This window comes from Saprolegnia parasitica (genome assembly GCF_000151545.1).
Source record: "Saprolegnia parasitica CBS 223.65 unplaced genomic scaffold supercont2.148, whole genome shotgun sequence".
NCBI lineage: Eukaryota > Oomycota > Saprolegniomycetes > Saprolegniales > Saprolegniaceae > Saprolegnia > Saprolegnia parasitica.
Window position 1 is genome coordinate 1 of NW_012156542.1, and position 19514 is coordinate 19514.

Genomic DNA, 19514 nt, shown 5'->3' on the forward strand with positions numbered 1-19514 from the left:
TGCAGCCGCTGCTCGACCACCCGACCAAACACACGATGGTACGTCCTTTTTTTGAATTTGAGGTTTGAGGTTGAGATTGCAACTAGATTTTCGTGCCGTCGTACTTTGACTTTGTACGCGTCCGCAACCTCTTTGCCGAGCACAAGAAGCTCATCAACGTTGTCGCGATCTCCGAGTACTCGACCGACGCGCAGATCTCGCGGTACGCTCGTCGCCCCCGCGGTTGTTGATGTATCACTTGTGTCTAGCGCCCGCAACCATTTCTTCCATGGCCGCATCAATGTGTTTTTGATGTCGGAGCGCTTTCACTTTTACAAGCAGTACCGGGTATCTTGCGTCGTGCTTCGCGGAGGATCGAACCGCTGACCATCTGCGTTAGATCCGCGGTGTCCACCAAGTGTTTTGGTACGCGCCGCCGTCGCTGGGCCCGTTCTACGCCGAAGTGCTCAACGCGATGGGCGCGACGGACGAGGCCGACGCCGAGAACCTCAAGAGCGTCGTGCTCTACAGCCCCTGGGACACGCTCCGCGTGCAGCAGATCGCGGGCTCGAAGCGCGCGGCCCGCATGACGCGGTCGGGCGGCGACACCAAGTCCATCTACATGTTTTGCTAGACCCATAATATACACGCTTGCACGACATCCTTTGCGATCCACCTCCGAAATCGATAGATAGATAGATAGATAGATAGATAGATAGATAGATAGATAGATAGATAGATAGATAGATAGATAGATAGATAGCTTCAAAGCCTCGCTAGACGATTACCGACTCGAGGATTGTGAACGTAGTTGGCTTGGGGGTGTGGGGGGTTGGGGGCGGGCGATGCGCGTCGCACTTCCATTTGCGCTCGGCGTTTTCAAACGTAGCGATTTTGTGACAGCGTTTCTCGGTGCACAAGAACGGGATCGGCGGCGACTTGGGCGCGGGCGTTGATGCCCGACGAGCCAAGCGTAGGCGCGTGCGTGCCGGTGGTGATGTCGGAGGCTCCAACGTCGACGCGGATCGGGTCGTCGCTATACGCGGAGCCGTGCGACGACGTGGTGGGGACGTTGGAGGGTCCACCGATGGGGTCCGCGATACCACCGATCGGTCGTTTTGCGTTGGTCGACGCCGTGGTGGCGCCGGTGCGTCGACGGTCGGACGCTGCTTGGGCACCGATAGCGTCTGTGGGACCCGCCTCTCGCGTGCTGTCACTGGAAAGGACGGACCGAGTCCGCGGTGGGATCGGGGCGGATTTTCGGCCACCGGTGCGTCCTGTTGGTCATCGTGGTCGTGGTCGTTGCCACCATTAAAGAGGTCTGGCAACTCGTCCGGCCATGGTGCCGGGTCCGGCAAGCGCGTGTTCTGGAACGCCAAGGTCGCCGACGTTTGAAGTAGCGAAACGTCCCTGGCCAGTGGCACGGCTCGCTTGGTAGCTGGTGCGGCGACGCATTTGGGCACTGCTGGTGCCGTACCGTCTTGTGGGGCTGCGATCGTTGGCGTCACAATCGCAACCGGTGCCAGTGTCGTCGGTGCCTGCAGCTGAAGCGACTCGGGCAGCGGCATCGGCACGTCAGAGATCGCTGGCTCCTCTTTTGGCTCAACGTCGACGTCTCCAGCCTGCGTATCCAGGACCACGTCAGGGCGGGTTCGCGTGCTGTCAACCGGCGAGCGCGTGGCGGCGCGGGGAGTCTCGTAGAAGTCGTACCTAGCGCCTCGTGAGCATAGCACAGGCACGAAGAGCGTACGAAATCTCGAAAGAAGCGGTGGTTGCGAGCGTGATGCGACTGCCGTGGACCAGTGTGCGCTTCTCGCCGTCACCTACAGGGCGTCAACCTACGTCGTCGCCAGCATGGAGCGAGCATGGACCGTACGCAGGATATTGCCGTCGACAAAGACGCTCTCGCCTGGCACCGCCGAGACCGTCACGCTGTCGCCGCTTGGGTCGAGGAAGAGCCAGCGATTGGCGCACGTTGCCAGCTCCCGGCGCACTTGCTCGGTCGTCAGCGTGAACGCGTCGACGAAGAAGCAGCTGCTGATCGGCACGATGGACGACCTACACGACACCCTGTGCATGGGCTGCAGGAGCCATGGGCGTACCCGAGAAGGTAGCGTCGTAGCTGCAGCATCGTCGCATCGTCGAGCGCGGCCGGCGGAAACGTGATCGGGTCCAAGTACAGGACGCGCATGGCAAGCGTCTGGCAACTCTGCAATTGGGTTGGGTGTTTTCGGTGCATGGCCCCCTGCAGCTAATTCCACGCACGTTAAGAGCCATTAAAACGCTTTGAATACTGAATGCGGCACTGTCGAGGTTGAAGTTTGGCGACAAGTATTGAGAGGACCGGTGCGAGCAACCAAAGGTAGAGGTCTCTAAAAGTGACTGGCGCACATACAAACAGAGCTGCGTCGTCTCGCTGCGGGGCGCACAGACGTAGCACAAGGCCGCTCACATCGTTCAAGTTGCGTGTGATTAGATTTGCAATGTTTCCGGATAAGCAGCGATATCTTTTTGGAAGGGACGAATTGGTGTGTTTATCCGGAAATCCGACCTGGCAACCTCCAAGCAATGGACCTTTGCCTCCACGTCAGAGCAACGCGTCCTCGTGAGTGCAGGTGGATACGGACGAGTCTCTGTCTCAAAAACGAGATGTGCATATATTCATATTGAGATTTTAGTCTTGAATCGAGGACGACCCGGACTCGACCGACGAGGCTGTCTGGAGCTCTTGCAGGACGCGCGCCATGTCGCTGAGCTGGCTCTTGACCTGCTGCAGCTGTGCGGCTTGGTCTTTCTTGAGCGCGGCAATGGACGCGCGCATGTCAACCTGGAAATCCTCGGTCGCTGACCCCTTTTGCTCGTAGCCTGTCTTGTAGTCCGACTTGAGCACAACCTCGTGGAACGCCGGGTTCAGAATGCCCACGTGTGCGTCCATCTTCTTGGGTTTCTTGAGCGCCAAAAGCGGCTTGGCTTCGTCGCTCTTGCCGCGCCCGGTCTGCAGCGACCGGTCGAGGTGCACTGCATTCTCTACTTAAAAAATGATCAAGTCGGCTCGACGACCAAGTTGTACCTTTGGCGAGGAGGAACTTGGGCTTGATGACGTAGATCATCTCGGTGCGCTCGCGCGAGTCGAGGCTGAGTTCGAGCCGGAGGACGCAGTTGGCGTAGCTGGCCAGCGCCTCGAGCTTGGCTTTCTCGAGGCCCTCGACGAGCGTGTTGTTCATCATCGCAATGAGCACGTTGAGAAGGAGCACGATCGCGATCGCCATGTGGAACATGAGGAGACCCTTCGAGAAGATCGAGAGCACGGGCGACGTCGACGCGAGGTCCTGCACCGTGTTGCGTGACCACGTAGTAGCAATGTATCAGCTCGTACATCGATCGGTCCGGTCTGGATCTGGCCAAAGAGCACAAAGTACACCGTGATGAACGTGTGCAGGACCGACTCGTAGCCGTCGCTGCCTTGCAGCAGAATGTAGTACGCGCACGTCAAGCCGACTAGCGTCGACATGAGATATTGCAACGTATCAAGTTGAAACCTTGAAAGACGCCGTAGAGGATCGAGAACCGGACGCTGTCGAGGAGGAGGCCGCGCATCATGGGAAGAAGGTACCCGGCGGTCGGGTGCACCTCGAGGTACTGCAGCGAGAGGATCCAGAGCGCGAGGCAGATGGTGCCAGACATGCAGAGCTGGTACTCGCGCACGACGACCGACTCGGGAATGAAGCCGAGCTGGCACGGCACGTAGACGAGCATGATGAGGAGGAACACCAGGATCTGGACGGCGTTGACCGCGTTGGACATGTACTTGCGGAGGCCGTAGCCTTGGAGCTCTTTGTACTCCCAGTAGAAAAAGTAAAAGGCCGTGCCCCACAGCACAATGTTGTTGAGCGCCTGGTACTGGTCCTTGACACTGGATTGTCCGATGTCAGATGCCAGATGTCAGATGTGGTACGTACTTGGTCATCTCGGCGTTGGTGCGCGACCCGAGGTAGAGGAGGAAAGGTAGGCAGAGCACGCCGGTCCAGAAAATCGAGTGGAAGAAGAGCACCTTCTTGGCATAGGCTTTCCAGAGCGGCGCGTCAGGCATGATGTTCTCGTCGCCCCAGTTGAGCTCGACGTACGCGCCGCGCCAGAGAAACGCGCAGAGGCCGCGATACGTGCCGTCGCGACACCAGCCCGCGAGGCTCCAGAGCCGCTTGGGCTTGAGTCCAAAGTGGGCGATCACGTACGCCACAAAGACGTACACGACAAACACAAACCAGATCTGGTGCGTCGTTTTCAGAATCCGATTGCCGAGACGCAGAAGCGTACCATGAACGACGTCTGGATGCCTTCGTCGTCGACGTGTGTCTTGTTGCCCCTTGGGCGCTTGGTGACGCGCGCGTGGGTCCAGAACGTGAGGGAGAAGATGTTGGTCGTGTTTGGGTCTTCGTCCAGCTGGTAGATGCACCCCGAGATGACCGACGACGCCAGCAGCAGAATGTACACGAGACACTGCTCAATGTACATGCGCTGGGCGAAAAACTACTTGCAACGAAATTCCCTTACCCAGTGCACAATGGAGATGGAAAGTAGTATACCTCCCACTTGAGCTGGAGCACGCGGCGCATGATGATGTGCTGAAGGCAGTGCGCTTTGACCGCGTTCTGCGCGTCGTCTTCCGACTCGAGCGTCAGAATCGAGTAGAGCGCACTCTTCTCGACCGACTCCTTGCCATAGATGCGATCCAACTAGATCCATGTAGGATTGATACATTGATACGACGGTGAAGCACAGATAACGTACGTCGCGAAAGCTGAGGCTGTACCGACCTTCTTCGACCAAGAAGGCGTCGAGGATCTCCTTCCCGAGCTTGGGGTCGCACTCGATTGCGCCTAGATCGGGTATGTCTATGCTTTGTAGACAATAACGTCGTACCTTTGAACATGACTTCGTTGAAGCGGAGGTCCGTCGCGTTCTTCTCCAGAATGAGCTTGACAAAGGCGGCCTTGTCCTTGGCGACCATGAACGCCGTCTTGCCGCCCTTGTCCGTGCCGCCGATCTGCGCGTTGTTCTCAAGGAGCAGCTGCACCAGCGCGTCATGGCCAAAGGATGCGGCGTACATGAGCGCCGACCAGCCATCCTACAGTCTCCATGCCATCCATGTCTTGGTCGCACGTCCACGCACCGGATCGCGCTCGTCAATCTTGGCCGGCGTGTCGAGCACGCAAGCGCGCGCGGCCTCGACGTTGCCTAGATGCAGGTCCATATTCGAGTCGATGACAATATTGTCGTACCGCTGCGAGCGTGGTACAGCAGCGGGTACCGTTCGCGGAACGCGCGCTCCTTGCCAATGTACAAGATGCACATGCGGTGGCTCGCCTCCAGCGCAAACGACAGCGCCGTCTTGCCTTCCTACGCAGCAGCCGCGTTGAACTCGACCACAAGGCCCGGACACGCACTGCTTGGGCCGCGTCAATGTCGGCGTTGCGGTCCAAAAGGAGCTTGACGAGCTCGGGGTGTCCATTGGCCGCGGCGCGCATCAAGAGCGTCGTGCCTGTCTACGAACCGGTTCGGCCGCAACCCTAACCGCGATGGCTACCTCGTCGGTTTGTTCGAGGTCCAGCGCCGGGTTGTCTTGCAAGATTTCTTCAAACGTCTCGAGGTCGCCGTCGCGCACGATGCGGCAAAGGACCTCGCGCTCGAGGAGGCGGCGGCAGTCGCCCGTCGCCATCGTCAGCGCCGACGCGCCATTCTACACACATTCCTTCTCTAGCTCTTTTTCTATAATCGTTCAAAGTGTACATTGTCGAGCACGTTGATGGCGACGTTGTGCTGAAGCAGGTAGGACACGATGTGCGTATGGCCTTCGGCCGCCGCCAGCATGAGCGCCGTGCGCCCCGTCTACGTTGAACCGACGATAAACCCTGCAGAAAAGCATATCGAGAGTACGTCGTCCTTGTCGTTGAGGGCCTTGCGCGTGCGTATGAGCTGGTTAAGCTGCCCGGATTTGGCAAAGTACAAGGCTGGGTGTTGCTGTCGTAAGAGCAACAAGGCCTTGCAGGCCGAGTGGCCCTTCTCGGTCGCGAGCTGCAGCGCCGTCTTGTTGTCCTAATGCAAGCATCTGCGACGAAGAGGTTGTCGTCGATCGAGATCATGTACGTGGTTGGTCATCGTAAAGTCGGCGTCGGCATCCAGCAGCTGCTGCAGAACGTTGACGTTGCCGACGGCAGCCGCGATCATGACGGCCGTCATCCCGCCCTGTGAACATCGTCTCAGCATCCTCCTCTCAAAGGAAGGGAGATGAGGGTACCGAGTTGAGACGCGCGTTCAATGCCGTCTCGGGATGCGCGAGAAGCACACGGACAATGTCCGTGTTGCCCTTCTTCGTTGCGAGCAAGAGGGCCGTCGACCCATTCTACGCGATATCAGCCCTTGACCATGTGACGATCGGAGAGACCGAGGTGACAGCGGTGACGGTCGCGTTCGCGGCCAGCAGCTGCTTGACACAGTCGACATGGCCGTAGTCGCACGCACACAGCAGCGGCGTCCAGCCATCGTCGTTGGGCAAGTCGACGTCGGCGTCGTACTTGAGCAGCGCACGAAGGGGCTCGATGTGGCCGTTGATGGCTGCGATGAGCAGTGGCGTGTTGCGTTCCTAAACCAGCGCGTCAGCCTCGCTCGAGGAGGAGCGTTGTACGTAGTTGTAGACGTTGGTGCGGGCATGCGCGCTCAGAAGCATGTGCACGATCTTGGTGTTGCCGTTCTCGGTCGCATAATGCAAGGCCGAGTTGCCCGCCTACATAGCGTGTCGATGTGCAGTGTAAAGGGTCCAAGAACAGACGTCGTCGGCGACTTCGGTGCTTGCGTGGTGCTCGAGGAGCACCTTGGCGATGAGCGCGAGGCCGTGAAAGCAGGCGTAGAGGAGCGCCGTCTTGCCGTCCTACGCAATGCACCAGTGTGTCAAAGGATCCACAACCGGATGCATCGCGTACGGGAAACGTCGACTCGAGGTTGGCGTTGTGGCTCGCGAGGAGCGCGACCGTGTCGATGCAGCTCTTCTGCGTCGCTCGCAGCAGCGCCGACGGCCGGTCCTAGCCATTGCGCGTGGACCAACATGCAAATGGCCGGAAGGACGCACCTCGCGCTGGGCCTCGGGCGACGCGCCGTGGGCGAGGAGGACGTGGACTACGTCGTGGTGGCCGTGGGCAGCCGCGTTGACCATGGCCGTGTCGCCGGCCTACGCTTCGCCTTAGCGTCGGCGCAGCGCGATCCTCGTACCTCGTCGAGTTGCTCGGCGTCCTCGCCGAGCGCAAGGCGGCGCTTGACCTCGAGCACGTTCCCGCGCCGGGCGTCGCGGAGGAGGCTGCTCATCGGCGGCAGTCAAATTCGACGATCCAGTGGAAGCGCCCAGTGGATGCTTTCAATGTGAAAAACGCCATTTTCACACCGCCAAATGGGTTTCCTACCCGAATCCTCGAACAATACCTTGACGTAAGTATGTCGCTTGCAAAAAAGCGTGAAATGGCGTGGGAAATCCATCTGAGAAAGGGCGTGGGCTATCACCACGATCGAATTCATGGAAATCCGCGGGCATTTGTAGCCGTTCGTGCCACCAGAAGAGGCAGTCGCGCGTGTGATAGATGGCCACCAGCGACGGTCGCAAGCTCGACACACACAGTGGTTCCAGGTACCAGTACGGTAGGCAGAGTACTGTGGCGGCTTTTCTTGTTTTATTTATGCAATTTTTGGCCGGGGAAGGCTGGGAGGATCCCGAGGAAGCCTTCGATGAGAACGCAGCGGCCCACTGCGAGTGGACACGAGAAGAGGTGGGCGTCGTCTGTCGATCTCTATCGCATGAATCTCCGTCGTTCGAAATTTACGCAGCGGCAAGCACACCGTGGGCCTCGGGAGAGAAGAAGCCGGCGCATGCTACCCGAAAGCTCGCCTTCGACCAGCACACGCCATCTCGTTTGCCCTTGTCGCACGTCGACCAGCGTATCTAGAAGCTTGCAGAAGCGATGCGGCTACCAAGGTGAATGGTTTTGCAGCGCCAACTTCAAGCCGCCCAGAGACGAAGACGGCGGAAGCCAAAGAAGACGACGAACACGTGGCCTTGGGAGTCAAGACATGTTGCATTTGGCGCAAGCTACTCTGTTCCTGGTTGCATTGCGGACGACGTCGTTCTTGCTAGTGCAACGTTGCAGCTGGTGTCGTTTAGGAAAAAGCAGGTATTCAAGTCGCTTAGGAAACCACATGGACGGCGTAGGCTTCGTATCCGGATAAACCGGATAAATGTGAATATGCGGATATGCTATACGGATACGAGAGGCCCTTGATCCATTTTCAAGGCGCGAAACCACGGGAGCATGGACAGCGATGGCGGGAGCGACTACGGCGGCGACCGGAAGCGGCGCCGGCTCCGGCGCGGTGATGCGAGCGACGACGACGAAGACGACGTCGACATGACGGGCGAGATGGCGGAAGAGCAGGACCCGGACGAGGAAGCCATGGACGAGGTCGAAGAGGAAGCGCGGCTCGCGGAGGCCGAGGCCGTCTACTTCTCGGACGACGAAGAAGACGAGGGCGAAGACCTCATCGAGAACGCGGAAGGCGACTACAAGCGCATGGACGCGCTCGACTCGTACGACCTGGGCCAGCTCGACGACCGGCGCTACGACGCCATTGACGACGAGACGCGGCGGCGCGTCGAGGAAGAGCTCGACCGGCGCGATGCGCGCGAAGGACGACTGCAGATGGCGCTTATCGAAGACCAAGAAACCGAGCGCGACGACGCCCATCGTCGGCGCCTCCAGACCTCGCGCCGGCCGGACGACGGCCAAGAAGCGGACGCTGTGCCGGTGCATATGTCATGCCATGCGCTTCCATGCTCAGGTATTTCTGTAGGAAGAAGAGCTTATCAACTTGGAGCACTTTGACGTGCCACTGCGCGAGTTCATCGCGGCCGAGCGGCCGCGCAACGAGATCAAGCGACGCTTCGTACGTGGGGAATCGACCCCATGTGGAGGCTCATGCGTCTGTAGCGCCACTTTCTCAACACGTTTACGCAGAACAACTCGCTCGTGTACCACCAGAAGATCGTCAAGATGGCCCAGCGCAACGAGCAAGTACGCTCGCATCCGCCATCGTCGTCGTGCTCATGGCGTCTAGAGCTTGGAGATTGAAATCGGCGACATCATCCAGAGCATGTCGATCTTTGCCGCGTGGATCGTCGAAGCGCCCAAAGACATGCTCACGATCCTCGACGAAGTCGCCCGCGAGGTAGAAAGCCCATGACCATCGTCCGCTCAGGCGGTGCTAGGTCGTCATGGCGCTCTTCCCGTACTACGACACGATCCACAAGGAGATTTACGTTCGGATTCTCGACCTCCCGGGCACGGAGAAGATCCGCGACCTGCGCACCGCGCATCTCAACTTCTTGATCAAGGTCTCGGGCGTCGTGACGCGCCGGACGTCGGTGTTCCCGCAGCTGCAGCTCGTCAAGTTCAACTGCAACGCGTGCGGCGCGGTCCTGGGCCCGTTCACGCAGAGCAAGTCGTCGGAGCTCTCGCTCAACGCGTGCCCCGAGTGCCAGAGCAAGGGGCCGTTCTCGCTCAACACGGCGCAGACCGTGTACCGCAACTACCAAAAGCTAACGTTGCAAGAGAGCCCCGGGAGCGTCCCGCCGGGCCGCGTGCCGCGCTCCAAGGAGGTCATTCTCCTCGCCGACCTCATTGACCGCGCGCGGCCGGGCGACGAAGTAGCGATTACGGGCGTCTACACCAACGCGCCCGACCCAAACCAAGGCATTCGCGATGGCTTCCCCGTCTTTCGCACCGTCATCGAGGCCAATCACATTGAGCGCACGGCCGAAGGGTATGCAAATCAGTTCGCTTTTCATGGACTTGACGAGTCTCGCATGTAGCAACACGACTGTACTCACGGTCGAGGACAAGAAGCGCATTCTGGCGCTGAGCAAGCGCCCCGACATTGGTCCGCTGCTCATTCGGTCGATCGCGCCGTCCATTTACGGCCACGAGCACGTCAAGACGGCGCTGTGCCTCTCGCTCTTTGGCGGGAAACCGAAATTCATCAAAAACTCGCGCGTACGGCCTCGACACCACGCCTGGGGGTTGTCATTGTGTGATGTTTTCTGCGAATTAGGTCCGTGGCGACCTCAACATCCTCATGGTCGGTGACCCGGGCACGGCGAAATCGCAGTTTCTCAAGTTTGTCAACACGACCGCGCCCCGGGCTGTGTACACGACGGGCAAGGGTGCGTCGGCTGTCGGTTTGACCGCCGGTGTCTCCAAGGACCCCGTCACAAAAGAGTGGGTTCTGCAAGGTACATGGATCCACTCGATAGTTTAGAAGATAAAAGTGGTGTGTGCTAGGTGGCGCGCTCGTGCTGGCCGACAAGGGCGTGTGCCTCATTGATGAGTTTGACAAGATGAACGAGCAAGATCGCACGAGTATCCACGAAGCCATGGAGCAGCAGACGATCTCTATCTCGAAAGCCGGCATTGTCACGTCGCTGCAAGCCCGCTGCGCCGTCATCGCCGCTGCCAACCCGATCGGCGGCCGGTACAATGCAACGCGGACGTTTGCCGAGAACGTGGAGCTCACGGACCCGATTCTGCAGCGCTTTGATGTGCTCTGCGTCGTGCAGGTCCGTGCCCTGTCCTGCCCGTAGGAAGCTGACACAACATGTATTTAGGACAAGGTCGACCCGGTCCAAGACGAACGACTCGCCAACTTTGTGATTTCGAGCCACATCAAGTCCAACCAGCCTGTCCAAGACCCGACCGAGGACCAAAACCATGACGAGGACGACGACGAGGGGCCGAGCCAGCGCAAGCGCAAGGAAACCCCGTCGCTCTCGACGACGACGGACGAAGAGACGCTCGACCAAGAGATGTTGCGCAAGTACATTGTCTACGCGCGGTCGTACGTCAACCCGACCGTGAGTTCGAGTCTCGACACGCGCAAGATCGAGACGTTTTACGCGCAGCTGCGCAAGGCGTCGCAGCACACGGGCGCGGTGCCGATCGCGGTCCGGCACATCGAGTCGCTCTTCCGCATGTCCGAGGCGTACGCGCGCATGCATCTCCGCGACGCCGTCTGCAACGACGACCTTGACATGGCGATCCGCGTCATGACCAACTCGCTCTGCGAAGCGCAGAAGTTCACGTTCAAGCGGCAGTGGCGCAAGCTCTTTGCGTCGTACCTGAGCTACCAGCAAGACAACACAGTCGTGCTCATGCACATCGTCCAAGAGCTCTTCCAGGCCGCGTACACCTACCACCAGGTACGCTGTGGGTTGATACTATCCTGATACAAATCTATGGATGTAGCTGCGGCAAGAGAAGCGCAAGGCGCCGACGGGCCTCACGTCGCTACAAGTGACGTGCGCCGACGTCCTAGCAAAGGCCCGCGCGCTCGGGATTGTGGACCTCAGTGCGTTCTACGACTCGCAAGCGTTCACGCAGAACGGCTACACGTACGACCGCGAGACGCAGGTGATTGTCAAGACGTTTTAATACACCAGTCGCCACTTCTATAGAATATTGTGTCTAGTCGTCTATGGTTATTGTGTGCAATCTGTTTCTTTGTTATAGAAATAAGGACTAGGAAAACGAGACGACGGCAGGTGACGCAAGTGGTGGTGACGAGGACGATGGGACGTGTTTTTTAAATGACGATGTGAACTGTATGCAATATTATTGTTTCTGAAAATTGTTTGATTGGTGCTTTACATTTGAATTTGGACCAATCCCGTGCGATGCAACGGCAGCGTCGGTGGGGCCAGGCGTTTGCGATCGCGATTTGCGTTGAAAAGTGAAATCGCTGCAGCGTGGTCCATTGATAGAAGACTTTTTAAGAAGCAGAACGCTGCATCGTAGGTGCTCGTGCGAGGTGGAGAGCACGAGATAGGCGTCGACGCGTTTTTAGTATTGGCGCATGCCATTAATAACCATATTTAGCCATATTTATTTGCACACAGTTCATTTGGGGCAGTCCAGAACGACAGTCGACTACGCTGTCTAGTACGGTCACGGGGTCGCTTTTGGACCACGTGTCGCGTGCCACCGATGACTCTACCACACGTGGTGTGAAGCAAATGCCGGAATGCGTTCACCGTGCTCTTGAGAGCTTGCTAGAGCGCAACATGAAATCGAAAATGCACATTTAGGTCAATCTCAATCTAACCCTCCCTTGACGACTGAAATTGACCTTGAGCGACCAGCCAGTTGTGCCCTCGTCCATCACGCGATGGTGACACCGGTCGAGGGTCCAGCGATCCACGCCCGGAGCGCCGTCACCATCTTGCGATCAGCGGCGCGTTGACTTTGCTGCTGGCGGTGCAAAGTAAGGTCGCGCAGCGTGGCGTGCCCTGGTTGGGGCACCTTGGTGACGACTCGTCGACGGTCCTTCTCGAGTCGATCAGCGTTGGCGTCGATGATGTTGTGCATGAGACGGCAGACGAAATGCAACGCGTTGATCTTGGTCTTGGCGCCGTCGGCCAAAAAGGCGGCAAACGCCGCGCAGTGGCGGCAGTGGAGGCGGTCGACCGGAATGTCATCGTAGACAAAGTCGGGCAAGTCGGGTATCGGGTCCAGCGCGCCGCCCGCAACGAGTGCGTCCTGACACATAGCCGCCAGTTGCACGAAAATGGGGCGGTGCTTGGCGTCGAGTAGAGCATGCAGCTGCTCCAAAGCGGCGTACAAATGGTCCCGGTGCGCGCGAAGCGTCGCCGGAAGAGCTGCCGCCCACGACGTGAGGAACCCTGCCACCGCCTCGGGGGCCACGATCGCAAGAAGCTTGGTCAAGGTCACAGCCACAACTGCGCGCACGTCGTTTCGGTAGTCGCTGGCGATGAGCACCCGCGCGACGGATAGCGCCCACCCAGCGACAATATCGTGCCTGGATGGCGCGAGCACTTGACGCTGAACAAGCTCGAAGACGACATGGACGGTCGCCACGCCGCCGACTGCGAAGTAGGCGTCGAGGAGTCGTCGACTGCAGCGATGGGTCGTACACGAGAGGATGTCGCGGAGGTTGTTTGGGTCCAGATGGTAGCGGTAGGTTCGCCCGATCCCGTCGCTGCGCGCGGCGGCAGTGTCGAGGGCCGACACGATAGCGTCCACGTATACCTCGACGGCCAACGCTGGCTTCAACTTGAGCGCTTGCAGCACGGCCGCCGGCACCCATCGAAGCGTATCGACGTCGGAGGTGCACTGCCGAAGCAACGTGGAGACGCGGTGTTGGCGCACGTAGAGGTAGTCGTCGATGATCGCAATGACCGGTAGCGGTACGCGGCCATCGAGCCAGTTGGCCTTTGCATGCGCGTTGCCGGTGGTGGAGGTCGTGAGCGCATCGAGGTACATATCCAAGAGGATGCAGCTCGCGCCAACATCTCGCGAAGTGTAGAGTTCGTTGGCCGGACGCGTGCAGATGACATCAAAACACACTTTCATGCATTCGCCGACGAACGGGACGTCGAGGGCAGCGCAGAGCGGGTCGTTGGTGACCCCGGCGAAGCTTGCGAGAAGCTGGCACGCTCTCGGCAGGTCCAGCCAGCTGTTGCGCTCAGCCCAGCGAGCCACGAGTCGCTGGACGGCGCCACCGAGCCGATGCCATCCCTGCGACGTCAAGCAGATGCGGACGAGCTCCGCGAGCGTCGTCAGACTTGGCGGCGAGTAGTACCGGAGCGCCGACCCGAGTACATCCGAGACAAAGACGTCGATGAGATCGGTATCGCCATACGCCAAGAGGCGATGACATAGATGCGGCAGAAAGGCGAACGGACGATGCTCTTCGCTTGCAGGTAGCACGGCGCGCGCGAAGATGCCCAATGTGCCGAGAAGGAGGTCGCGGACGCTACCGAGACCGAGATACGAAGAAGATGTGGGCTCGGCGCTTAGCACCGCGGCGGCCAAGCCGACAATGCCGGCGCGGTACTGCGTTGGCCAAAAGAGGAGCGCGACCTTTGGTTCGAAGATCGACTCGGTCTCGTCCCCAAGGAAGCGATGGGCACCTTTCCCGACAAGGCTGGTGACGACCACGTCGGGGATCTTACACGACGGGTGCGGGTGGCAGCTGCGGATGAATACTTCGACTTCAACGAGGGCGACGTCGAAGCGCTGCGTGGCCAGAAGCACGTCGACGATGGCAGCGTCAGCGGGGCCGAGCGTCTCGAATGCGAGGACCGGATCCGTGAGGACGTGCGCAATGCGCTGGTCCTGGAGCATTGGCGTCGACGCAATGCGCGTCAGCTCGGCGAGCATGCCCTCGCGGCTCGAGAGCAAGATCGCACGCGTGCTCGGATGCCGGCGCACAATGTCAAACACAAGGACGAGCCGGGTGCCGGACGTGATCGGCGCCGACACCGACACCGCACCGAGCGGTACAACGGCGTAGCACACCTCTGTCGTTGGCTCGAGCGTCGTCGTCGTCGCGCCGAGCGTCCACGCAAGCGAGCCACCGGTGTACGCCGATGGCAGCACGACAAGAAGCGTGCCGATGGCTCCTGCGTCCATCGCCGGCGTCACGTCGTTGCTGGTACCGACGCTGGCGACGCTGAAATGGGACTCGACGACGTCCAATGCCATGGCGGGCGAGGCCTGGAGGCAGAGCGCGGTCGCTGCTTTGTCGAGGATCTCGGGCAGCAATGTCGACCACGCGGCGACGTCGGCGACGGAGAAGGGAGCGCGGCCCACGGCCGCCGTCGTCGCAGACGTGAGGCCGCACCGAAGCGTGCCCACGAGCACATGCTGGCTGGTGCGACGCAGCGGCCACAGCGCGGCTTCGTACGCTGCTACAGTCATGTCCGCCTTGCCCTCGACCCAACAAATCGGACAGTGCCCTCCATCTTTCAATCTATCGACTTTTATCCGGACGCTCGACACTTTTGCCAGCCAGCCATTCGTCGGACACACCTAGCCCTACTTTTGCCATACAAAACACAAGCTTTAACGCGTGCCACGTCAGACATCCGGATAAATCTGGACGCACGTGCGTGCTGACGCCATCGCGCGACGAAGTGGAAGCCTTGCTCTGTGCGCATGGCCGGCCAGCCAGCCTGCGCAAGACCCAAGAACGCGCTGGCGCTCGTCGCAGCACACGCGCGCGTGGTTGGAGAGCGCATCGCAGGGCGCTTCTATGAGCTTGTCAACCTTACGATAGGCTCAACCTACTCGATAGGCCCAACCCCCTGCCTCGTGTTCGCACGGTCGAAGGTCGCAACGGTCCTGCTCCTGGCAGCCTGCCACGTCAGCACCCGGTGCTCGAATAAGTTCTCACATGTATATTTATGGAGTTGCTAGCGAGAGCCAAAGTGTGCGCGGTTGATCTTCTCGGGCAGCAGCTGCGTCATCTCGAGCGAGATCGCGCGCTCGGCTTGGAAGCACGTCGCCGAAGCGGTGAGGGCCACGACGTATTCATGCAGGCGCAAGCTACAACCAGGCGACGCCTCAGTCGCCATACATGTCATCCTCATAACTACCTCTCCGACCACGCATGGACGGTTGCTGCAGTATCGAGGAACTGGAGTTTGCCGTACAGTCGCGCCAAGTAAAAGACGCCGGTGAAGAACGGGAGGAGGTCCTCGTCGCTGCTGAGGTGCGTCGGGCGACGCAGCGGGCGCGGCAGCGGCACGTCAATCTCGCTGCGGGCGTCTGTACCTTGCTGAAAGTAGTAGAGCTGCAGAAACCGCGTGTAGCATCGGATCCCATCTTGGCCGTAGCTCTATCCATCCATTATTGGATAGATCGATACATCACAATGGATAGATGAATCCTGTACGTTGGTTTGCGCGTAGGCTTTCGAGAGGTGCAAGCACTTGAGGTCGTGGAGCGCGCCGTAGACGTCGGCAGCTTCAAAGAGCAGCTCCTGCACGAGGTACCCGAACGCGTTGCGGTTGAGGTCGACTGCGTCCGAGCCGTCGGGATGGAAGAGGAGCGGCGTGAGGTAGCTCAGGCGCCGCGTGAGCATGGCCATCTGCCGCTTCCGATCGGGCTCGTACGGCAAGAGCCGGGCGTACGCGCTGCTCTGCAGCTGCAGGACCCGGATGTGGTCGGTCACGTGTCCGTCCAAAACAAAGACTTCCTACGCCCCATTGTATGGTATTCAAGGATGGATCCTTACCTTGGCAACGTCGAGGCAGGCCATCGCTCGCTTGAAGAGCGGCCGGGCGTCGTCCAATGACGTGAGCGGCGACATGAGCGGCCAGAGGTCGTTCGCGCTCGCCGGGTGCGGCAAACTCGGAAAGAGCGGCGGCGGCGGCGGTGCAAGCACCGTTGGCGGGCGCTGCAGAACGTCCAAGTAGATCTTGGCTTCGACGAGCGCGATGCGGCCTCGGAGGTCATCGTCGATATCGTCGTTTTGTGGCGTCGCGTGCTTGCAAGCCAAGACACATTCGATGGCCTACATGTCGTATGTATCAAGTTGATAGAAAAGAACGCGACTTACGGCCGCAGGGGCGTGCGTGGTCGTGTAAAAGGTGGCGAGCCCGAGGCAATTCTTGACCCAGTCGGGCGGGAGCTCGTCGGTGAGCGGGCCCGACGCTTGCAACTGGCGGCGAAGCGTCTGCTGACAGTAGTGCGCCGACGTCGCGGCGTCACCGACGTGGCCATACACCTGCGCGAGGTAGAACATGGTGTGCGTGTGCGCGGTCCCGAGCGGCGCGTCCGTGTCAGCGTCCGTCGCACAGAGCGCGTCGGCGGTCGCCAAGTAGCTCAGCGCCTTGGCGTGCTGCGAGCGATGGCACCACAGAATACCGAGCTGGTTGAGCAGCTCTACCTCACCCGCTTAGCATGCGATGCGGAGCGTGGGGATATGTACCGACGACATCGACGAGGTCGACGTTGATGTTGGCGGGTACGAGATGCGACGGTGGCGGCAGCGCGTTCGGTACCGTCGACGCTGCTGCATCCGGCGCGAGGCTACCCACAAAGGCGAGCAGCGGTGCGCTCGCTGGTAGCACCGCGAGCGCCTTCTCCAAGCACGGCTGCGCTTCGTGGGGCTCTTCGACGGCCATGGCAATCTGCCCGAGGAGCGAGAGCCGCAGCAGCTGGTCTTGCGGCGTCTGCGCAGTCGCCGCGAGGAGCTGCTGGCGTGCCTCATAGAGGTGCTCGTACGGGCGGTGGGCGTCGGCGGCCCCGAGGGCCATGAGCCGCTTCGCCTCCGCGAGCACGTCCTTCATTTTTCCAAAGGTCGCAGAAAGATCGCGATGGCGTGTCGCAGGCCTTTTTTCTTTGAGCGAATCAAAGGCCAGCAGATTATTAACCCACGACCAAGACCCGTCGCTACACAAATCGACCTGTTTATGCCCAGCGCTGGATAGTCTCGTTGCAGCCCTCGCCGCGAATGGCACGCGTCAGCACACGCGGGGATCGAAGCGGCGGCCACCGAGGCCAGGAAACGATGAGCGCGCGCTCGTCGGCGACCGTGGCGAGCGTCAACGAGACTGGTATCGGACCAGTGTGTGTATCAGAGTGTGTCGGTGCACGCCAGCCAGATGGAGAACCAAGGTGACGCGAGTCGGAAGAAACCAGAGCAGCGCAGCCTCGCTCGTCGGAACTCAGACGCTTTAAGCTTGGGCATTTGGCGGCGCAGCGCGTTGGGTGCGTCGTGACGTCGGTCGTCCAAGCGAGCGGCGGGCCTGCTTCAAGCCGATGGAGATTGCCATCAATGAATCATCGTCGCCCTGTCTCGGAATTCGACGGATGAGGTGGGACGACCCACGTGGTGCGGCAAGTCACGCCGCCGTGGCCACGCACCGCGATGCCATCCTCGCCATCATCGCCGCGTGCCTTCGACGACGACTAGCTCCTGCCTTCTCAGCCACTATTCGTAGGTCCTAGCGCTAGGTATATGGTGTCGGAGGTGGACGTGGCACGGGCCAGAGGCGCTCGTCACAACCGCCATCACTCCCATCAAGCTGACGCGTCGGTCCGTTTCAATCGTGTCCGCAGATGACCACCGTGTATTCGCATGTGTCACTGCCACTGTCTCTTCCGTGTCGGTCCTGGGTCGACCACAATCATCTCTCGACCCCGCCCCTACGTCAAGAAGGCCTGCAATAAGATCTATAGAGAGGCCGTGGGCGCCTCGTCCGTGCCAGGTGCGCGCTGGCCTCGCCCGCCGCCACTTTGCCCTTTCCCAGTCGACTTTGCACTTGGTCACGCCGTGTCGCAGCGCGTGGATGTATACACCGCACCCGCTGTCACAAACCAGAGACGCTTTTCGGTCCAGAAAATAGAAGCTCGCCGACTGGCCTCATGCTGCGATGCTGCTGCTTGCAGCGCAGTGTATTTCCGTATTTACCATGCAGGCCGTGAACCTCCGCGCGACAATCCAGTACAAGCCGCCGGCCAACACGACGGTCCAGGAGGCGCTCGACACGTTCCGGTCGCCGCAGTGGGTCGGCTACATGCTGCGCCACATCGTGCCCTTCCTTAAAGCCTCGAGCGGCGCCAAGCTCCACGTGCTCGCCGACCTGCCCAAGCTCGCGCGCTGCGACAGCGACTGCGTCATCTGCATGGGCGCCATGGACGACGGCGCGATCGAGCTGCCGTGCGGCCACCACTTCCACACCAACTGCATTGACGCGTGGCTGCGCCTCCGCAACACGTGCCCGACGTGCCGGTACCAGTTTGAGAAGCAAGTCTCGGGCACGTACGCGATCCGCAGCATCAACACAGCGCTCTGCCTCGACGGCGTGCGCTCGGCCGACGTCGACGACGTCCTCAGCCGGTCGCTCGACGGCTCGGCGCTGAGTGCCATTGTGCACGTGACCATGGTCCCGGCGGCGACGTTGCCGCCCATGGAGCGCTACCCGTGCGTCATGAACGCAGCCATTGTCCGCGGCCCCGCGCCGACGCCCAACGCTGTGCGGTCGCCGACGGCGAAGCGCAGTCGCCCACACGAAGCGACGCCGCCCGTGCCCAAGCACACTAAGTTATGTTAAAGTTATTCGATAGACGTTTGTAATATAGTCCTCCTAGAAATGATTTTCGTGCTGATGGTTCTCTTCGCGCTTCGAGCTGAGCCTCGAGCCGCTTAAGCAACGGTTCGACCAGATCGCAGTTGAGTAGCGTCTCTACGCGACACGAAGGCGTCTCTCCTGCGAGCGATCGCCGGCCAAGACGCTACTCTTCCTACCTACTACACCAGTACGACGTGCTGCGACAGCAACACTTGCATCAGCCCGTGCCAGCTCCGCGACAGAAACTGGCTCCGGTCACACGCATCTCTCCTCGTCTAGCCGAACACTTGGTCGTCGTTCGGCTTCGGCGGCCATGTCCCGTCCCGTCGGCTCGACAACTCATCTCGTCCCAGGTCTCTGGTAGGACGATGGACCATCGGCGGACTCAGTAGGACGATACGTCAAAGACCAGACGATGCGATTCCACTGCGCGCCGTCGTCGCCTGGGCCTGGGCCTCGATCGTCCATGTACCAGTAGGTCGGTCGGCCACGAGCGCTGCGTGTTGCCGCTCCCATTCCGTTCTCGTCCCAGGGGGCCTGTCCCGATAAACACTGTTTCCACCCA

The 19514-nt window shown here is 60.2% G+C and overlaps 7 protein-coding genes across 7 annotated transcripts; 3 read left to right on the plus strand and 4 right to left on the minus strand.

The window, feature by feature from the left end:
- Nucleotides 1-639, plus strand: SPRG_15060 (hypothetical protein). The gene is made up of 4 exons (XM_012354151.1): nt 1-38; nt 87-202; nt 249-327; nt 380-639. The coding sequence occupies exons 1-4, from the start codon at nt 36-38 to the stop codon at nt 611-613; spliced, it is 432 nt and encodes a 143-aa protein (XP_012209541.1). The 5' UTR covers nt 1-35; the 3' UTR covers nt 614-639.
- A 219-nt stretch (nt 640-858) lies between these two features.
- SPRG_15061 (hypothetical protein) lies at nt 859-2170 on the minus strand (the record flags this gene model as incomplete). The annotated part of the gene is made up of 5 exons (XM_012354152.1): nt 859-1166; nt 1211-1689; nt 1730-1802; nt 1856-2037; nt 2082-2170. 5 exons carry the CDS (start codon nt 2168-2170, stop codon nt 859-861), a joined length of 1131 nt encoding a protein of 376 aa, XP_012209542.1.
- A 483-nt stretch (nt 2171-2653) lies between these two features.
- Nucleotides 2654-6716, minus strand: SPRG_15062 (hypothetical protein; the record flags this gene model as incomplete). The annotated part of the gene is made up of 16 exons (XM_012354153.1): nt 6662-6716; nt 6422-6619; nt 6275-6379; nt 6124-6222; nt 5767-5865; nt 5564-5716; nt 5424-5522; nt 4900-5104; nt 4768-4856; nt 4563-4712; nt 4294-4506; nt 3939-4246; nt 3519-3892; nt 3356-3477; nt 3050-3308; nt 2654-3006 (listed from the first exon to the last, which is right to left on the minus strand). The coding sequence occupies exons 1-16, from the start codon at nt 6701-6703 to the stop codon at nt 2654-2656; spliced, it is 2868 nt and encodes a 955-aa protein (XP_012209543.1). The 5' UTR covers nt 6704-6716.
- Nucleotides 6717-8310: 1594 nt separating this feature from the next.
- Nucleotides 8311-11501, plus strand: SPRG_15063 (hypothetical protein; the record flags this gene model as incomplete). Its single annotated transcript, XM_012354154.1, has 10 exons — nt 8311-8822; nt 8869-8961; nt 9006-9089; nt 9133-9243; nt 9284-9837; nt 9887-10067; nt 10126-10306; nt 10356-10630; nt 10679-11269; nt 11316-11501. The coding sequence occupies exons 1-10, from the start codon at nt 8331-8333 to the stop codon at nt 11499-11501; spliced, it is 2748 nt and encodes a 915-aa protein (XP_012209544.1). The 5' UTR covers nt 8311-8330.
- A 726-nt stretch (nt 11502-12227) lies between these two features.
- SPRG_15064 (hypothetical protein) lies at nt 12228-14789 on the minus strand (the record flags this gene model as incomplete). Its single annotated transcript, XM_012354155.1, has 1 exon — nt 12228-14789. The coding sequence occupies one exon, from the start codon at nt 14787-14789 to the stop codon at nt 12228-12230; it is 2562 nt and encodes an 853-aa protein (XP_012209545.1).
- Nucleotides 14790-15277: 488 nt separating this feature from the next.
- SPRG_15065 (hypothetical protein) lies at nt 15278-17243 on the minus strand. The gene is made up of 6 exons (XM_012354156.1): nt 16804-17243; nt 16432-16757; nt 16108-16386; nt 15766-16068; nt 15467-15708; nt 15278-15416 (listed from the first exon to the last, which is right to left on the minus strand). The coding sequence occupies exons 1-6, from the start codon at nt 17162-17164 to the stop codon at nt 15284-15286; spliced, it is 1644 nt and encodes a 547-aa protein (XP_012209546.1). The 5' UTR covers nt 17165-17243; the 3' UTR covers nt 15278-15283.
- Nucleotides 17244-18278: 1035 nt separating this feature from the next.
- Nucleotides 18279-18973, plus strand: SPRG_15066 (hypothetical protein). The gene has a single exon (XM_012354157.1). It carries the CDS (start codon nt 18290-18292, stop codon nt 18929-18931), a length of 642 nt encoding a protein of 213 aa, XP_012209547.1. The 5' UTR covers nt 18279-18289; the 3' UTR covers nt 18932-18973.
- Nucleotides 18974-19514: the final 541 nt, after the last annotated feature.